The 16,866-nt window shown below is 56.2% G+C and overlaps 3 protein-coding genes across 4 annotated transcripts; 1 reads left to right on the top strand and 2 right to left on the bottom strand.

The window, feature by feature from the left end:
• Positions 1 to 2,277: 2,277 nt before the first annotated feature.
• Positions 2,278 to 4,884, bottom strand: NODAL (nodal growth differentiation factor). The gene is made up of 3 exons (XM_039564345.1): positions 4,553 to 4,884; positions 3,248 to 4,020; positions 2,278 to 3,148 (listed from the first exon to the last, which is right to left on the bottom strand). Exons 1-3 carry the CDS (start codon positions 4,830 to 4,832, stop codon positions 2,996 to 2,998), a joined length of 1,206 nt encoding a protein of 401 aa, XP_039420279.1. The 5' UTR covers positions 4,833 to 4,884; the 3' UTR covers positions 2,278 to 2,995.
• Positions 4,885 to 5,750: 866 nt separating this feature from the next.
• Positions 5,751 to 13,348, top strand: ASH2L (ASH2 like, histone lysine methyltransferase complex subunit). 2 transcript variants are annotated; one of them, XM_039564330.1, is made up of 17 exons: positions 5,751 to 5,812; positions 6,049 to 6,118; positions 6,399 to 6,544; positions 6,804 to 6,892; positions 7,208 to 7,302; positions 7,386 to 7,481; positions 7,704 to 7,799; positions 8,010 to 8,085; positions 8,734 to 8,751; positions 10,082 to 10,175; positions 10,502 to 10,719; positions 10,916 to 11,083; positions 11,165 to 11,358; positions 11,709 to 11,801; positions 11,923 to 12,021; positions 12,325 to 12,384; positions 12,766 to 13,348. In XM_039564330.1, the coding sequence occupies exons 2-17, from the start codon at positions 6,062 to 6,064 to the stop codon at positions 12,871 to 12,873; spliced, it is 1,707 nt and encodes a 568-aa protein (XP_039420264.1). In that variant the 5' UTR covers positions 5,751 to 5,812; positions 6,049 to 6,061; the 3' UTR covers positions 12,874 to 13,348. The 2 variants fall into 2 exon arrangements, with proteins under 2 accessions (XP_039420264.1, XP_039420265.1); XM_039564331.1 differs by lacking the exon at positions 8,734 to 8,751.
• Positions 13,327 to 16,560, bottom strand: STAR (steroidogenic acute regulatory protein). The gene is made up of 7 exons (XM_039564353.1): positions 16,296 to 16,560; positions 15,696 to 15,809; positions 15,321 to 15,448; positions 15,082 to 15,240; positions 14,471 to 14,655; positions 14,182 to 14,275; positions 13,327 to 14,094 (listed from the first exon to the last, which is right to left on the bottom strand). Exons 1-7 carry the CDS (start codon positions 16,357 to 16,359, stop codon positions 13,987 to 13,989), a joined length of 852 nt encoding a protein of 283 aa, XP_039420287.1. The 5' UTR covers positions 16,360 to 16,560; the 3' UTR covers positions 13,327 to 13,986.
• Positions 16,561 to 16,866: the final 306 nt, after the last annotated feature.

The following is a 16,866-nucleotide window of genomic DNA, read 5'->3' as shown; positions in this document are numbered from 1 at the left end:
TCCTAAGCCCATTCCTTAAACCTTTCGTGGTGTGGGACCAAGTGGTCTCAGCATCCCATTGCTCTGGTCCTTCACTCCCTCCCTCCCTCCCTCACATCCCCAGCTCCTGCATCCTTCAGCCAGACAGTTTTAGATCCATCTCCTGCCTGCATTCATATTTGCAGCTCTCCAAGCTTGCCTGAGCCTTGTGAGGAGCAGCTCAGCATTCCAGGGCAGATCCCTGCTTCACCAGGGTCTGTTCCTCACCCCACACTTGCGCTCCCAGACCGAGGAGCTGCTTTTTCCACGGGCTGAGCCCAGTTGTGCACAGTGGGAGGGAGGGAGGGAAGGAGGCAGTCGTGGGTGGCTGAGGCACAGCTGGGATGCTCCGGGGAGGTCCAGGGACAAGTTGGCTTTGTCGTTGCATTTCCCATCCCAGCCCCTTTTTGTCTCAAGCAGGCACAGCAGCACAGCCGGTGTCCCTGTGTCCTGCCCCACATCCCTGTGTCCTACTCCGTGTCCCTGTGTCCTGCTCTGTGTCCCAGTCACGGGACGAACACCACCTGCCCGACCCAGCTCGTGCTTTAATGCACCATTTGTACAAACATCACCCTGGGCCTGTGATAAGACCCCTCGGTCTGTTTGTTCTCGCTCTTTCCTTTTTGTGTGTCCAAAGTAATCTGTGGCTGCTGTCCCCCCGCCAAGCCAGCCCTTCCCCTTCCCTGCCAGCTCTCCCCCAGCCCTGGGGTGCTGAGGGGTCGCGGGCAGGACCCCGTGGCAGGACTGGGGCTGTCCCCCCACTTTATCGTCCTGCGTGTCTGGGCTCCCTCTGTCCCCCAGCCGATGTGGATTGGGGCAGGAGCAGGGCCAGAGCTCTCCCTGCTCAGCTCAGGTTCCCCCTCACAGCCCGCGCCTGGCAGAGCCCGGCTCACCAGCAGATCCTTGCCTAAACCCGACTTTATTGTCATTGTCCACACTTTGATGTTTTCCTTACAGCCCTGGAATCTCAGCCTTTATTTTTCCACCCTGCTCTTCCCAGGGAACGGCTGTTGCCTCCCCCTGCCCCGCCACAACTTTTGAACCCGCTGCTGGATTCCAGGCAGGCGTGACGGAGGGGCAGAGATGGCAGAGATACAGCATCCTGCCGGGGCTGGGGGGCAGGGGGTCCAGCGTGGGCGCTGGGGGAGTGAATCCTCCTGCTTTGGAACCGTTTTTGAGCAGGAGTAGCAAAACTGTGGAGAAAGAGGCAAAATAATGTAATTTTACATCACGCAGAGCACAAATGTGCAGGTTCCTGCTTGCCTTTGCCTCCTGCCGGGGGTCAGCCCCGCGCCCCCGGCCCACCTTTGACAGCTCCTGCAAATGACCCTCTAATGACGGGATGGTCCCAGTGTGAAAGCTGTTGGAATATGTAAGCGGCCCCGGGGAGGGGCTGCTGGGGCGGGGGAACACCAGACACGCTTTGTTTACCCGCCGGCCGGGATGTGGATTGGGGATAATCAGGCTGGCCTGGGATGTGGAGTCGGGGCCGCTGGTCCCAGGAGGGGCGGGGTGGAGGTGGCCCCTGTCCCGTCCTGCGCAGCCACCGGGGCCACCCGCCGCCAGCCCCGACGCTTGAGGTTCAGCCCGTCCCCTCTGCTGCGTGGGGGCCACCAGTGGGTCCCCACGCGTGTGTCGTGTCCCCATCCGTGGGGGCAGCTGTGAACCTGGGGGATCCCAGACCCACGGCCGGGGCTGCAGCGGCGACAGCTCGGTCAAACGCGGGGACTGATGCAGGAGGAGCAGCCCCTCCCCAGCGCTGCCGTGAGGGAGGGCACGGTCACCCCGGGGCACTCGAGACCCCGGGCATCGCCCCCATCACTCCTCCGGATGGGTGACCCAGAGGAGTTGGCTTGGAATTCACTGTTCTGACAGGGTACAGCCCTTCCCTTATCTCCGAGGGGTAAAAAAGGAGGAAAATCCCTTTAGCCTCCCCTTCCACGCCTGCAGGTGCCTCCCTTGCTCTTGAGCAACCCCTCATCAGGGTGGGAACAGCTTCGTCCTTATCTCACGTGAGCTTTGGAGCTTTCGAGCATCTTTTGCACTGTCGGAGGGACCCCATTGCTCTGGTAGTTTCAGGAGCAGCCAGAGCCCACCTGCTCTCGGAGCAGGCTGCAGCCAGAGCAGGGAGAAGCTCTGGATGCAACAGATGGAACACAGAGAAGGGGAGACACCCTGGCAGACCATTAGCAGCAAAAATCAGCAGAATCCAACGGGCAATTTTATCATATATATAATTTATTGATGAATTGTACAGCTTTTGTGTGACCTTTTTGCTACCACCTCATCCAGCAAGGGGAGGAAAAGGCTTGAGTAGAGCTGTGGTTACTTGTTTGTAACAGCTGCCCACCTAGATCTGCCAGCTGGGGCTCTGGACATTGGGTAATACACTCACTTGTCTGAGTTGTAATAGAAATCTGATTGTTTTAATAGAAATATAATAGAATTCTTAGGAGAAATGCCTAAACCCCCGGGGAGATTGAAAATCCCAGTGGTGTGGATGTTCAGCATGGCCAGACACTGCAGCTGCAGGGTCCTCAGAACCTGTGGCCACTGGTGATTCCTGTGGCTGGGAAAAGCGGCATTGCCTGGGCCGTGTCGTGGCAGGGAGTGATGCTGCTGCGCTCCAGTCCTGCTCCTGCTCCTCAGCTCCTGCTTCTGTCCCAGACACAGCGGCCGCCAGCGCCGCAGCTCCCTGGTGAACACAGCGCGGGGCACCCACCACACCAGAGCTGCCCCTGGGGCCACAGGGAGGTGGCTGGTGGCCTTTTCCACACGGAGCCTGGATCCTGCCAGGCACTGTGGCCACACAGTGCTGCAGAACTGCCGGGCACCTCACTCCTCCCCAGGTCTAGCCAGGGGTTTGCCAACCCACGGGTGTGTGGGCTTCAGAGATGCCCTGGTCTGTGCAGCGGTCGTGGTCCTTTGGGCACTTTTGGGCAGAGATGTGCACCTTCGTACAGGCTACGAGGTGGCCTCAGTTGCAGCCACACTCCTCGATGATCATGTCCTCGTGGTGACGGACAACGATCTCGCCCCTCTCGTAGTAGAGCATGGAGAGGGGACTCATCTTGACCGGGGAGCAGGCAGGACACGGCACCTGGTTGGGCTTGTAGAGCTGCAGCAAACTCTGTGGGAGACACGGGAAGGGCAGAACATCCCCCTGCTGCGGGCAGGGCCTGGGGGTGTGGGGGGCACAGGGGATGCAGGGGCAGCCACCCCCTCTTACCTGTATGTACGCATGGTTGGTGGGCTTGAAGGTCTCATCCACGGGCGAGGGGCACAGCCCTTCGCAGCGGTAGGCGTTGTACTTCTTGGGGTAGACAATCCAGCTGCCCCAGCCCGTCTGCTCGAAGTCCACCACCATGTCCACCCGCCTGCACAGGGCCCTGCCCTGCTCCCGCGCGGTGGCCGCGGCAGCGTCGCTCACTTTGATCCTCTGCTTCTCCATCCTGTTCCTGCGGTGCCGGCGCGTCCCCGCGCCCTGCGAGCTGTCACGCATGATGTACTTGGAGGTCTCCGCGGTCCTGATGAGGCTGTGGTCTCCTGGAGACTTGTCTTTGGAGAAGACGAGCAGCAGGACTCTATCTGCCACATCCTGGGGCAGGACTGGGTCCCCGTGGCCGGTGTCCCTCGGGGCAGTGGTGGCCGGGGCAGCCGACCCTCTCACCTCCCACTGCCCCCTTCCCGTGGGACTGTGGTGCCCAGCAACTACAGCTTGGTGGAGCCAGGACCGGAGCAGGTTGGTGACCTCAAAGACTTTCCAGGAGGCCTGGGTGGCAGAGGGGCTGCCAGCCACGGTGCCCAGGAAGAGCTGGTGGGCACAGGTCCCATCTCCCCGGCACCTGTGCCGCTGGCTGTGGTAGATGTCCAGGGAGACGTTGTGGGCACGGGAGGGGCCAGGCAGGCGGACGCGGAGCTGAGCCAGACTCACCTCCTGGCTTCTGGAGAGGGAGGACATGTCGAAGGAGAGCGCCCAGCGGGAGCCGTTCTGCAGGGAACCTGAAAGCCAAGGGCAGGGTGAGGGGACATGGTGCCAGGGGTGCCAGAGCTGGGGGGGACGGTGCCCTCGCGTACTGCCAGGGAACCAGCCTTGCGGTGGGAACCCGAGGGGCGGGAGAAAGCTGCTGGATCCACCTGAGAGCCAGCGAGAGCCTCAGGCAGGGCTGGTCCTGGGAACGGGGCTGGTCCTGGGAACGGGGATGCTCGGGACAGCGGGGATCCCTGGACAGGCATGCAAGGGGACGGTGCAGGTCCCGGGGATGGTGCTGGTCCCAGGACAGGGAGGCTCGGGGACAGTGGCAGTCCCGGGAAGAGGGACGGTGCTGATCCCGGGGACAGGGTTGCCCGGGAACCGTAAGGGACCCAGGGACAGTGCCGGTCCCACGACAGAGATGCCCGGGAGCGGCGCCGGTCCTGGAAACAGTGCGGGAAACAGTGTGGGTCCCAGGACAGGGATGCTCGGGGACACTGCGAGTCCCGGGGACGGTGCCGGTCCCAGGATAGGGATGCCCGGGACCGCGGCCTCACTCACCGTGTGGGGAGAGGCTGAGAGCGGCGGCGGCGGCGGCGCGGAGCGGGGCGGGAGGGGCGCGGAGCAGCTGCAGCATCAGCGGGGGGCAGCGCGGCGGGGCGCGGGCCGGGGCGCGGGTCGGTGCCCAGGTGAGCGCCCGGGTGGATGCTCCGGTCGGTGCCCAGGTGAGCGCCCGTGTGGATGCGGTCGGTGCCCAGGTGAGCGCCCGGGTCGGTGCGCAGCCCAGGCGGAGCAGGGCGAGGGCGCAGAGCGCGAGCGCGGAGCGGAGCGGGACCCGCATGTCTGCCCGGGCCACCCGCGGCCGCCCTATTTGTACAGCGGCCCCGAGCGCCGCCCCGGGCGGCCCGGCACCCCCCTCCCCGACAGCCCCCTCCCCTCTTCTCCCCGTCCCTCCGTCCCTATCTCTATCCTCCCTCCCCTCCACCCCATCTACCTCCCGGTCATCCCTCCCCGTTTCCATCTCCCTCGTCCCTCGCCGTACTCTTTCTCCCTCTCTCCTTCTCCCCATCCTTCCCCCGCTGCTTCCAGCCTCATCCATCCTTCCATCCATCCCTGCCTCATCCCTGCATTCCTCCAGTTCTTCTCTTTCTCCCCGTCCCTCTCTCCTTCCGTCCCTCCTGGGCTCGTCCCGACCACCGTCCCCCTCTCCCTCCGTCCCTGTGGCTGGGGGTGGGGGGCGGTCACCCCCGCGCTGTGCGAGGACACGGCCCAGGACCCCTGGGGACGAGTGACGCAGGCACATCCCCACCCCAGTCCATCCTGCCCTGCTCCTTGGAGAAGGGAGCAGCACCTGGGGCACCCGTGAGCCCCAGTCTCTCCGGGGTGGGGGTGCCAACGGGGGTCCTACCCCTCGCCACCCTCCCGGAGAGGCGACACTCGTCCTTTCCGGGGGGAAACGTGCTCAGTCCTCCCGCGGGGCACCGGGAACCTGGGGGCTGCTCCCGGTTTATTCCCCCGCTCTCAGCCCCGCACCTCGCGCCCAGACGGTGGCTGGGTGACGTCACGGCCGCGCACGGTGACGTCACGGCTCCCGGCGGCCGTCGGCAGGGGGCGCCGCTCGGCCGCGCTGGGGCGCCCCGGGCCCGCCGCCCTTTCAAGCGCTGAGTCTCGCGAGAGCCGCGCGCGCCTCTCGCGGGAGCGGGGTGGCGGGGAACATGGCGGCGGCAGCGGCGGCCGAGGGCGCCGAGCCCCCCCGGAGCCTCCCCCGGCCCCGGAGCCCCCGGCCCCGCCAGAGCCGCCCGCCACCGACGCCGAGACCGGGTATGTCCCTCCCTGGGCGGGCCCGAGGGACCCCCGTACTCCCCCGTACCGTAAGGGCTCCGCGGGACCTGGTCTCGTTGCCATGGGAACGGGGATGGGGGTCCCGGCCCTCCCCGGGGGTGTCGGGGGGGTCCTGCGGCCCGAGCGACACCGGGGGCCAGGCCCCGGGTCTGGGCTGTGTCCCGCGGTGCGGGGTCGGGGGTGGGCGCTCCGCTCTGACCGCTCTGCCCCGGCAGGGGGGACGCCGCCATGGTCGATGTCAGCGCGGCCCTGGAGACCGAGTCGGCCAACGGGAAGGAGCCCCTGGTAGGTGCTGTGGGCACGGAGGGGGCTGGCTTGGCCCGAAGGGCAGCATCCTCTAGCGCCAGCATTGGTTCCTTAAAGGGTTGGTTTGGAAGTTAAATCTTCACCCGCGTGGCTCATCCTCACGAACTGAGTGCACAAAACAGCTCCAGCCTGCTCGCAGTGCGGCCGTGGATTAGGGGAATGGATTTATTCCCTCTAAACTCCTGTCGTGGCAGATTCCTGCCCAAAGCCCCTGTGCTGTCTGCCCCGGGCGTTGTTTGATTCCTGGCTCTGGTTCCAGGATGCTGCCGGGGACGGCGCCGAAGCCATGGATGTCCAGGGGGGCTCGGGGGACGAGGAGAACGTGCGGCAGCTTGGCGAGATCGAGCTGCAGTGTGGGATCTGCACCAAGTGGTTCACAGCTGACACCTTCGGCATCGACACCACGTATGTGAGCTGGGCCAGCACAGGGCTTTGGTGGCAAAAGTGGAGTGTTTGGAGTCTGAGTTCCCAAGGACCAAGGCCCTGTCTATGTCCTTGAACACTTGGGAACTGGTGTGTTGTGTAAATAAAGCTTTGTCTGTGATAAAAGCACTCCCATGAAACACCACTGAGCCTCTAAGATGTTTGTGGTTTTAGGAGGGGAAGGAATAATTGGGTTTTAACTTGGAATAATTAGTTTCTTAATGCAGCTGCTTTTTTGCAGGTCTTGTCTGCCCTTCATGACCAACTACAGCTTCCACTGCAATGTGTGCCACCACAGTGGGAACACCTACTTCCTGAGGAAACAAGCGAGTGAGTTTGGGAAAAGGACATTGGGAGATGTTTTGTGCAAGGTCAACCTGGAGGTTTGGTTTTGTCTGAAGTCGGTGGGTGGGCTCTGCTGAGGCTTTTGGAATATGACCCGAAATCCAATATTAATAACCATGTGTGACTTCTTCTAAAAATGTTTTGCTACTGATTTATGGAAGTAGTGTAAATGGTTCAGCGAGGCCTGGGTCGGCACAGAGTTTGGGAGGTTTTGCAGTTACTTGGGGTGATCACTGTGTACATGGATGTCTGATCTTCCCACCAAGTGTAATTGTAGCCCTGGGGTGTTTTGTTTCTCAGATCTCAAGGAAATGTGCCTTAGTGCTCTGGCCAACCTCACGTGGCAGTCGAGGACGCAAGATGAGCACCCCAAAACGATGTTCTCCAAGGATAAGGTTTGGCTGTTGCGGAACTGCCGCGGGCTCACGTCAGGGCTGGTGTCAGGAGCAGCTCACACAAATGTTTTCTGTTCTTACAGGATATTATCCCTTTTATTGATAAATACTGGGAGTGTATGACAACACGGCAGAGGCCTGGAAAAATGACTTGGCCCAATAATATTGTCAAAACCATGGTAAGAATTGAGGGTAAATCTGTGAAAGAATTCCTGCAAATTTTGGTTTTCTGATGTCGGTGTGTGCTGAGGGCTGGGCTTGGAGCTAGAGGGTGAAGATGCTGGTGCTTCTTAGGCAGCTGATGTACCTAATACATATTAGTAGGAACTACGGGGGTTTAAACACTTGTTAATGAATTTGTTACGATATTACCCTGTGTAACTAAAACTGCTTTGCTTTAGTGTAAAGAGAGAGACGTGTTCCTGGTGAAAGAGCATCCAGACCCAGGCAGTAAAGACCCAGAGGAAGATTACCCCAAGTTTGGGCTTCTAGACCAGGTATGTAATGAGAGACAGGAGGAAGGCGGGGAGCTGAGAGGAGGGGTGGGGGGTCCTGGTACCTTTCTGCTCAGTCAGTGGGCAGATCTCTGCCACGAGCCTGTGTTGTGCCAGCAGTGGGTGGGAGCTCCAGCACCTGGAGTGCCCTGCCCAGGCTCGGAGTGGTCCCTTTGACCAAGTCTGTACAGCAGATTATTTAATCTCTTGCAGGATCTTGCCAATATTGGTCCAGCCTATGACAACCAGAAACAGAACAACGCCGTGTCCACAAGTGGAAGCTTAAATGGCAAGTTCTTTACTCGGGAGGGCTTTGGGTATTTGGGACTAAGATGCATTTCCCAGTCCTCTGGGCATCTGTGCAGTTAAACTGTCGTGTGAACTGAGCTTATGCTTGTGCTCAGAACAGTCTCACTGTGCATTTTTATGGAAAGATTAACTTTACTTCTTGGGAAGGTTCAGCCGTTTCTTTGCGGTGACCAGATAAATCGAGATGTTCACTGAAAGCTGAGCTTGTCACTTTTCTCCTAGAGTGGTTTTAATTTATCTCCTTGAGTTATTCAGATTTCCTGTTGCTCTCCCTCTAAGAGTTGAAAGTAGCTGGAGGAAGTATAAATATATATGTGTATGTTTAATTCCCTGTGTTCACTGCTTGTGTTTTGCTGTTCCTTTCTGTGGATGACTTCTGTGCTGTCAGCTTTCTCATCTTGATGAGAGTACTCAGGGCAACCTTGCTGCAGTAAATGAACTGCTAATGGGTTTATATATTAATAATCTTTATTAAGCACATCCCAGTAGTACAGACAGGAGTTATTTGGGGCTTTTTAAAGCAGGTTATAGATATCTGAGGTGTGTTGTTTCCATGTCATGCACTGGTTTTTTTCTATTTAATTTCTGGGAGACTGACAAACATGTGGTGCCACTTCTGTTCTTGCAGGTGGAGCCTCTCTGGGAGGTGAATATTTACCTTTCAGCTTCTAAAACTTAAGTATTGCTGTTTGCAAAGCTTTTTTTGCTCGATTCTCTTAGAAGCCGAAGTCAATCAAAAATGAAAGTGTGCCCTGATGTGATTGCAGTTGGACTTCAATACAAACCAGCAATTCCATTCTTTAATCTTTGGTAGTTAGAAGCTTTTAATTGCCATATTCTGCCCTACTTGACTGGTTTACAGGTTTTATTTATTTATTTTACACTTATGTTTATTTTTTATTTTGCGTCAGTTGACCTGATGTAGTTTTAATGCTTGAATAATTGGTTTGAGATTTACAGTGCAATGGTTTGGGCAAGTAACTGTTGACAAACCGGAGAGCCTGAATGTTTGTCTGCACTGAAATCAGTGAGTGCAGCTGGATCAGGTCATGTTTGTGCAGAATATGGTATTCCCTGGATGGTTTGGATCCCTTACACTGTAAGGGAATGCTGGTAATGGAAGAGCTGACTGGATTTTTAGTTACCACACGAATGCGGTTCATGAAGGTGTTTATCTACAGTACATGAAATTTCCATCATTTTCCTTACAAATCAGCAGCAATACCTTTGGAAATAGCAGGATGATAAACTGCATGTATGATTTAATTTATTAAAACATACCGATATTAGTTTGATTAAATTTGACATGTAGCTTTTCCTGTACTACAGTTTTATAACTGATTGCTGAGTTCAGACTGATTTGCTGTTCGATCATGGAGCTGGCTTTAGTAGTACTGAAGAGAAACACCTCTTGCTTTTCATTTTTCCTCAACTTAGGTGTATTTTATTTTGTAGATGGAAACTGAACATTAAGTGCTTATTGCTGGTTGGTGTCAGTGTTCCTCCAGCACAGGATCACTGGGTTGGTGGCTGTGCTGTAGGGTGGGTTTCTGCTGCTTCTGCAGAAATAGATTTGAGCTGTAACTGGAATCTCCATGAATAATAATAATAATAATAATAATAATGCCCCTGAAATGGATCCCATTGCTGTTGCCTGTAAATCTTTTGATGACAGAAAAGATTCCTAATTCACACCTGAAAAGCTCAGGTTGAGCTTGTTTTGCTGCTCAATCTCCTTTAGCTTCTACTCCAAATTTAGACACCTCAAAAGCTGACCAGAAGCCAGCTGGCAAATGAAAGTTGTGGATTTTGCTGTGCTCGTTGGCAGTGAAGCCTGGTTCACATTAACTGTGGACAAAGGCACCTGAGCCCACGAGCTGATTTTGGTTTGGCTGCTCTGCCCCTTTCTCCCTGGAGATTCCGTGCGTGCGGGCGCTGCCGAGCAGCTCCTTACTGTGCCTGGTTTGTGTGTCCAGGAGGAATGGCTGCTGGGGGCAGCGGGAAGGGCCGAGGAGCCAAGCGCAAGCAGCAGGATGGAGGGACCACAGGAACAGCCAAGAAAACACGGAGGTGAGAGCAGAGGCGCCATGAGGGTGCAGGGATGGGCACAGGGGTGGACGCAGGGATGGCCAGCAGTCAGGGACAGTGGCACTTGTGGTACTTTAAGCTGCCTCCCAGCTGCCTCTGCCCTGGGTGGGTGTCTGGGGTCACTCCAGAGCCCTGTGATGTCACTGATGAGCCACAGGCTGTAAATGATTTGCAGTGGATAAGTGTGTGCTCGTTTCACACAGGCACGGGTGTGCAGCCCCTGAGCACAGGGACAGCTCTGCAGGGGTGTCCTGGGGTGACCTGTGACAGCACCTGGGAGATGCCAGCGTGGAGTTTCTGTGTTTCAGTGACCCGTTGTTTTCGGCTCAGCGCCTGCCCCCCCATGGGTACCCTCTGGAGCACCCCTTCAACAAGGACGGGTATCGCTACATCCTGGCCGAGCCCGACCCCCACGCACCCGACCCAGAAAAGCTGGAGCTGGACTGTTGGGCAGGAAAACCCATTCCTGGGGATCTGTACAGAGCCTGCCTGTATGAACGAGTGCTCCTGGCCCTGCATGACCGAGGTACAGAGCTCGTGAATCTGTCCAGGTGGTGTTTCCTTGCAGAGGCATCTGGGCGAGCTCTTGTTACCAGTCAGTGATGTTCCAGGTGCCGCTGCTCTCAGAGGTGCAGAGGTGAAATCCACTTCTGCGTGGTCACTTGCCTTTTGACATCACCACGTTAGAAACCACAAATAAGTGCTCGTGTGCTCCCCTGCAGCTCCCCAGCTGAAGATCTCTGACGACAGACTGACTGTTATTGGCGAGAAGGGCTATTCCATGGTGAGAGCCTCACACGGCGTGCGGAAAGGAGCCTGGTACTTTGAAATCTCCATGGATGAGATGCCTCCAGACACAGCTGCCAGATTAGGCTGGTCACAGCCCTTGGGTAAATAATTTTACAAAATATTTCTTAGCAGGTGCTCCTGCTACACTCCGTGTGTTCATGACGAAGCGTTTGTCTCCGCAGGGAACCTCCAGGCCCCTCTGGGATACGACAAGTTCAGTTACTCCTGGCGCAGCAAAAAGGGAACCAAGTTTCACCAGTCCATAGGGAAACACTATTCCTCTGGCTACGGACAGGGCGATGTCCTGGGATTTTACATCAGCCTTCCAGAGGATACTGAGACAGCCAAATCCCTGCCTGACACCTACAAAGACAAGGTGAGGTGCGAGTTCACTGTTGGATTAAGCATTGGCAGGTGGAGAACTGGAAAACGAGTTGCTGTGGCCTCACTCGCACCCCTGTCCGTGCATCCTTCCCACCCTGCCTCTGGGTACCTCCGTGGTTCATAGGGGAGAGGTCCAAAGTGTTGGTCTCAAGAAAGCAAAATCCTCCTGGATGAGATTGCCCACATCTCCTTTCACCTTCCCCTCCTGGCTCTCTAGCCTTTGAGCTGTAGGAATCGCTCCTCACAGGTACTCTGACACCAGGCACACCTGTCCCTGAGCAGGGCAGGTGACAGGTAACAGCTTTTCAGGCTTGTTTCTGACGTCATTTGCTGCTATTTCAGGCTTTGATCAAATTCAAAAGCTACTTGTACTTTGAAGAGAAGGATTTTGTGGACAAAGCAGAGAAGAGCCTAAAGCAAGCCCCTGGAAGCCAGGTGAGTTGTTGCTGTCACTTCAGCATGTGCCTGGCTCGAGTGAAAGGGAGCAGAGATTAATCTTGTCAGGGCTGCTGTATCCTGACAGCCACCATCAGTGGGAAAACCCTTCGTTTTTCAGATCATATTCTTCAAGAATGGTGTCAGCCAAGGAGTTGCCTTTAAGGACATCTTTGAGGGGGTTTATTTTCCTGCTATTTCTTTGTACAAAGGCTGCACGGTAAGTGAGGAGTCTTTGAAAGAGAATTCCTAGATACATCAATTTCAGTAATGCACAAAGTGTGGGCACTCTGGGAGTGTGCCAAGTGAAAAGGAAAGATGGGAATTATTTTAGTGGCTCTGGAACAACGTTGCTGTTCATATGTGTAATGGGATTATCAAATTGCTGAAGGAACATCAGCAATGTTTGTTCCTGTGGGCTTGCACAAGGTGTGGGTAGGCTCAGGAGTAGGAAGGGACAAGGACGGAGGACTAAAGAAATTTTCCTGGCTTTTTAGATGTAATGAAAATGCATGTTCCACAGGTTTCTATAAACTTTGGGCCATATTTCAAGTATCCACCGAGAGACATCACTTACCATCCTGTAAGTAAAACTGAAGCTTCCCCCCCCCATTTGAGAGCCTCGTTTAAATCAAAGATGTTTTGGTGTGATTCATACCACACCTGTACCTGTCCTTCAGTCTCAGTACCTGGATAGTGTAGCCAAAAGGATTGCGTTTAAAAATATGTAAGGACAGATATCTCAATAAATCATTAAATTTTAATTAAATAATAGGTGCTGTTATCTCGTTCCTTTTGACAGACTGTTGCCTGTGTTGGCCTCGTTTGTCAGTAAGGGGGCTGAATTGTTTAAGGAAACACTTGGAATTTCCCCCCCATACTACTGTTGTGAGGAGGGAAAGAGCCCTGGGATGTGTGGTCACTCTTTGTCCAGGAGTGGAGCTAACTGTGCTTCCCTCTGCAGATGAGTGACATGGGCTGGGGGGCCGTGGTGGAGCACACGCTGGCCGATGTCCTGTACCACGTGGAGACAGAGGTGGATGGCAGGAGGAGCCCGCCCTGGGAGCCATAAACCCCCAACACCGTGGAGTTACTGCAGAGGAACATCCATCTCTCTCTCAGTGATCAGCCAAGGACCCAACAGGCTGAGGCGGATGCAGCCCTGGCTGGCAGGTGTTGTGTGTGTGTTCACACCCCCCTCCCCTGCCACTGTGAGGCAGTTCTGGGGTGTTTTGTGCTAGTTTGGGGCCTCTCTTGGAGCCCCCAGGACCATTAGACTGTCACTCGCTGGAGAAGGGGGTGTTGAAGAACCTTCTCCTGGGCTGTGACAGGTCAGGGTGCAGCTGGACCTGCCAGGTGTAGGTACAGTGACCCCTGAGCTCAGGTGTGTTTGGCTGATGGTGACCAACAGCTCCCAGCCAGGACGGCTCTGTCAGAACAAGACGGCTGCATGTAAGACTGAAATTTGGGCTTCTGTCCAAACTGTATTTTTTTTCCCCACAGACTGGAAACCAGTTTAAAAATAAAGGCTTTAACTCTTCTTTTTATTCTTGTCTTGTAAATTGTTACAAGTGACATTTAAACTCAAAGTAGCTACACTTGGAGATCTTTTGAGCTGAAGATCTGTGCACAGGAGTTACCTGGGGCCTCCTGCTAATAATCATCATTGCAGAGCTTTGGGTGAATAAATAATTTGACACTTCTTATGTGTTCGTACAGGAAAAAATAAATTAGAACTGCTTTGAGGGGGAGAGGAAACAAAATTGTTGGTTAAGTAAGTGCTGTGTTTGAATTTTGGGAGAGTAAAATTTGACATTCAGTCAGGCCTATGTTTGCCTCACTGAGGATGTAACTTCTCAGTCATCTGTCTCCTTAATAACTAATTAGCCGAGACCTTTAACTGTAGACAGCACTAATTAAAGCTTTATTTATTCACTGAAAGTAATTAGGGAGGGTGGGGTTGGCTGACTGGGCCAGCATGTGCTCAGTTAAGCAACTGCAGGAATTGAATTTTTGTTCCTGCACTTACACAATGAGCTTCAACAAATAAACCTTTATATTTATTGATTGTAACTATGTATTAATTAGTGGAGTCTGCTATTAAAGGCCTTGGCTAATTGAAGCGAAAAGATTCCCTACTTTGCCCCTGAACAAAGCCCTGCACTGGGTGGTCAGCAGGTCGTGGTCAGCAGGTCACAGGCACTGGCCGGGCCAGGCGCTGCCGGAGGTGTTTGGCGAAGTCCACCTGTGTCTGGGACAGGACCTGGTTGATGATGGTCTTGGGCAGCCACCCCTGGAGAGGAGCAGACAGGGCCTGTGAGCAGAATCTGCCTCCCCCACAGCCCCTGGCTCCCCCCAGAGCCCTCCCAGCCCCGGGTACCTTGAGGTCGATGCTGAGCAGCCAGGTGAGCCGGGTCTGGGAGGGGCTGCCGGGCAGCGGGCGCAGGACCATGCAGGTGGGACCGTTCTCAGCCCTGGGATGGGAGAGAGGCCCAGGTCAGACCCAGCCTTGGACTTTCAGCCTCAAAAACACACTTTGGGATTTGGGGTTCCCACAGCAGCTCCTGCTGCCCACACAAACCCAGCGACTCTGAGCCCACAGTAACTCCCTCCTGCCCTGTGGGGATGTCCCTCCCTGCACGCCCGTGAACAGACTGAGCAGGAGTTACCTGATGAACCCCTCCTGCTCGGGCATCGGCCCGTAGGTCGTGGACATTCCGGCCAGGACACAGGTGGAGCCGCGTCTCTTGGAGCACCGGACGCTCACGAAGTCCCGGGGCCCAACAATGTTCCCGGGGGTCGCGGCCGCCTTCTCATGGGTGATCACCGTGTCCTTCCCAATCTTCTCCAGAATCTGCAGTTTAGAATTAAAACTTCCATTTGAAGTGTTTACTGCAAGCACAGCTGAAAGCTGCCTTTGGTTACCAGGTGTTCAGATACGGGGTCTGACAAAATCTTGGTATTTACAGTGACAATAATTCCAAATACTTGCTCGCCCCCAGGTGCAGAACAGTTTTCAGTTCCTGGGTGAAAATCTATTCCCTTACTGCTTCTCTGCTTCCTTGTACCTTGGGGCTATTTCTTCAGATCAGCCCCAATTTACAGCAGAACTGGCTGCTCCTTGCAGGAAAGCGCCTTTCCTGCAGAATTAGTCACACAGAAGCTGCTCCAGACTCGCCTCTGCTGCAGCAGCAACACAGATACTGCAAAACCCCTCTACATCTGCAGCAGGAAAATGGACAAAACACAGGCTGTGACATGTCTGACACACATTTCCTACCCTGACTTCTTTGACGTTGGGGTTCCAGTCTCCCATCTGCTCCATGTTGTCCACCAGCTCTCTGTACACCGTGTCCAGAGGCTGGTCCACCACCACCTCCAGCCGGAACACCTTCCCCACGTCCGGCAGCACCTTGCTCAGCACTTTATCTCCATTACCCTGGAGAGGGGATGGCAGAATTACCACCAGAGCTGCTCACAGGAGGGCTGCAGGGCAGCACCACAGGGCAGAGCACCCACCGCCACCGTCTCTGTCTTCCAGTCGTCCTGGTCCTCGAGGATTCTGAGGGATTTCTGCAGGGCTTCCTCTCCTTGCTTGATGTAAGACATTTCCATCTCGCTGAAGGGTTTCTCCTCCAGCCTTGAGCCTGCCAGCACCAGACAAAGGCAGGGTTGAGTGCAAGAACAGCGTTGTGCCAGATGAGCTTTATCTACACCAAATGCCCTTCTCTGTGCCCAGGGAATGGGGATTAAACCCAGTTCCCACTCTGCCTTCGGTTCAGCAGAAGCACAGCCCACCCTCAAGCAGATCTTTCCCCAGCTGCTCTCTGGAGCCCCAGCCTGTGACGGTCTCCTCACAGCAGGAAGGAACAGCCCCCCTTAGGTGTCACTTACTGAGCAAGGAGCTTCTCCTGCGCACCTGATGGATCCAGGTGCTGGGTCCTGGGCTGCGGCAGGCGAGTCTGCTCAGCTCCTGGCTGATGGCCACGGCAGCTTGTCTCCTCAGACCTGAGGGAGAGAAGAGAGCGTGTCACCCGCTGGCACCGCACTGCTGGGGCCTTGCCGTGGGCTTGTCCCCAGTTTAAACACACAACATGGAAAAGTCCCTTCTTGTCACCATCTTGGAGCCCCTACAGGGACAAGGAGTAGCTGGTTGCTGTTGCATTGCCCTGGCAGAGATTGTCCTAAACAATCCTGAGCTTGGCTCCAGCTCCAAGCCACGCAGCAGTAAAAATACTGAGGAGCATCGTGCAGTTGCCCAGGAAAGAGCATGGAAATGGATCACAGAGGAACAAAACCCTCACAGCCAGAGGGAACGTCACCCAGAGCTGGTCACAGGGACATGAGCCAGCCCCTCGGGCCCCAGTGACAGGTCTGGTGGCAAAAAAGGGTTGCAGGGACAGTAAATCACAAACCCCAACATGGTACAGAGCGGGGAGAGAATCCCCGAGGCCCAGCCGGGCAGGGGCTGCCCCGGCCTGGAGCCGGACTCACCGGTCATGTTGCGCAGGTGGCGGTAGGAGATGGCGGCGCAGAGCTTGGACGTGGCTGGCAGCATCTCCACGCAGGGTCGGAGCCGTGGGCTGGGCGCTGGCTGCGGTGGTGGCTGCGGTGGTGGCTGCGGTGGTGGCCGCGGTGTGGCTGCGGTGTGGCCGCGGTGTCTGTCCGTCTCTGCCGAGTGCTGCTCTGCCCGGCCCCGCCGTGCACGGCCTTAAGTACGTGGGGCTGAAGGATTCTGCCCCGTCAGCCGGGAGATAAGAGCCGTCACGCCAGGCTGGGCCCCGCGGGCCAAGGCCAGAGCCGGCTCCCCACGCATCTGCCGGGGCTGCGGGTCAGCGCCGTGCGCACGGGGCTGGGAGCGTGCTGGGACAGGGCAGCGGCGACAGCCCGGCCACGGTCCGGCCACCTGCAGCCCCGAGGGGCAGGAGGGAGGCAGAGCTCCCCTGACCAGTTCCTGCTGTGCCTTGCCATGGACAGGCCCCGCAGCACACGGACCTGGGGCCCATGGCATGGGTCATCAGCTGTGACAGAAAACAGATAATCACAGATCACACAACCATTGAGG

Source organism: Corvus cornix, chromosome 22 (genome assembly GCF_000738735.6).
Source record: "Corvus cornix cornix isolate S_Up_H32 chromosome 22, ASM73873v5, whole genome shotgun sequence".
Lineage (NCBI taxonomy): Eukaryota > Metazoa > Chordata > Aves > Passeriformes > Corvidae > Corvus > Corvus cornix.
This window is presented reverse-complemented; position numbering and strand designations above follow the sequence as displayed.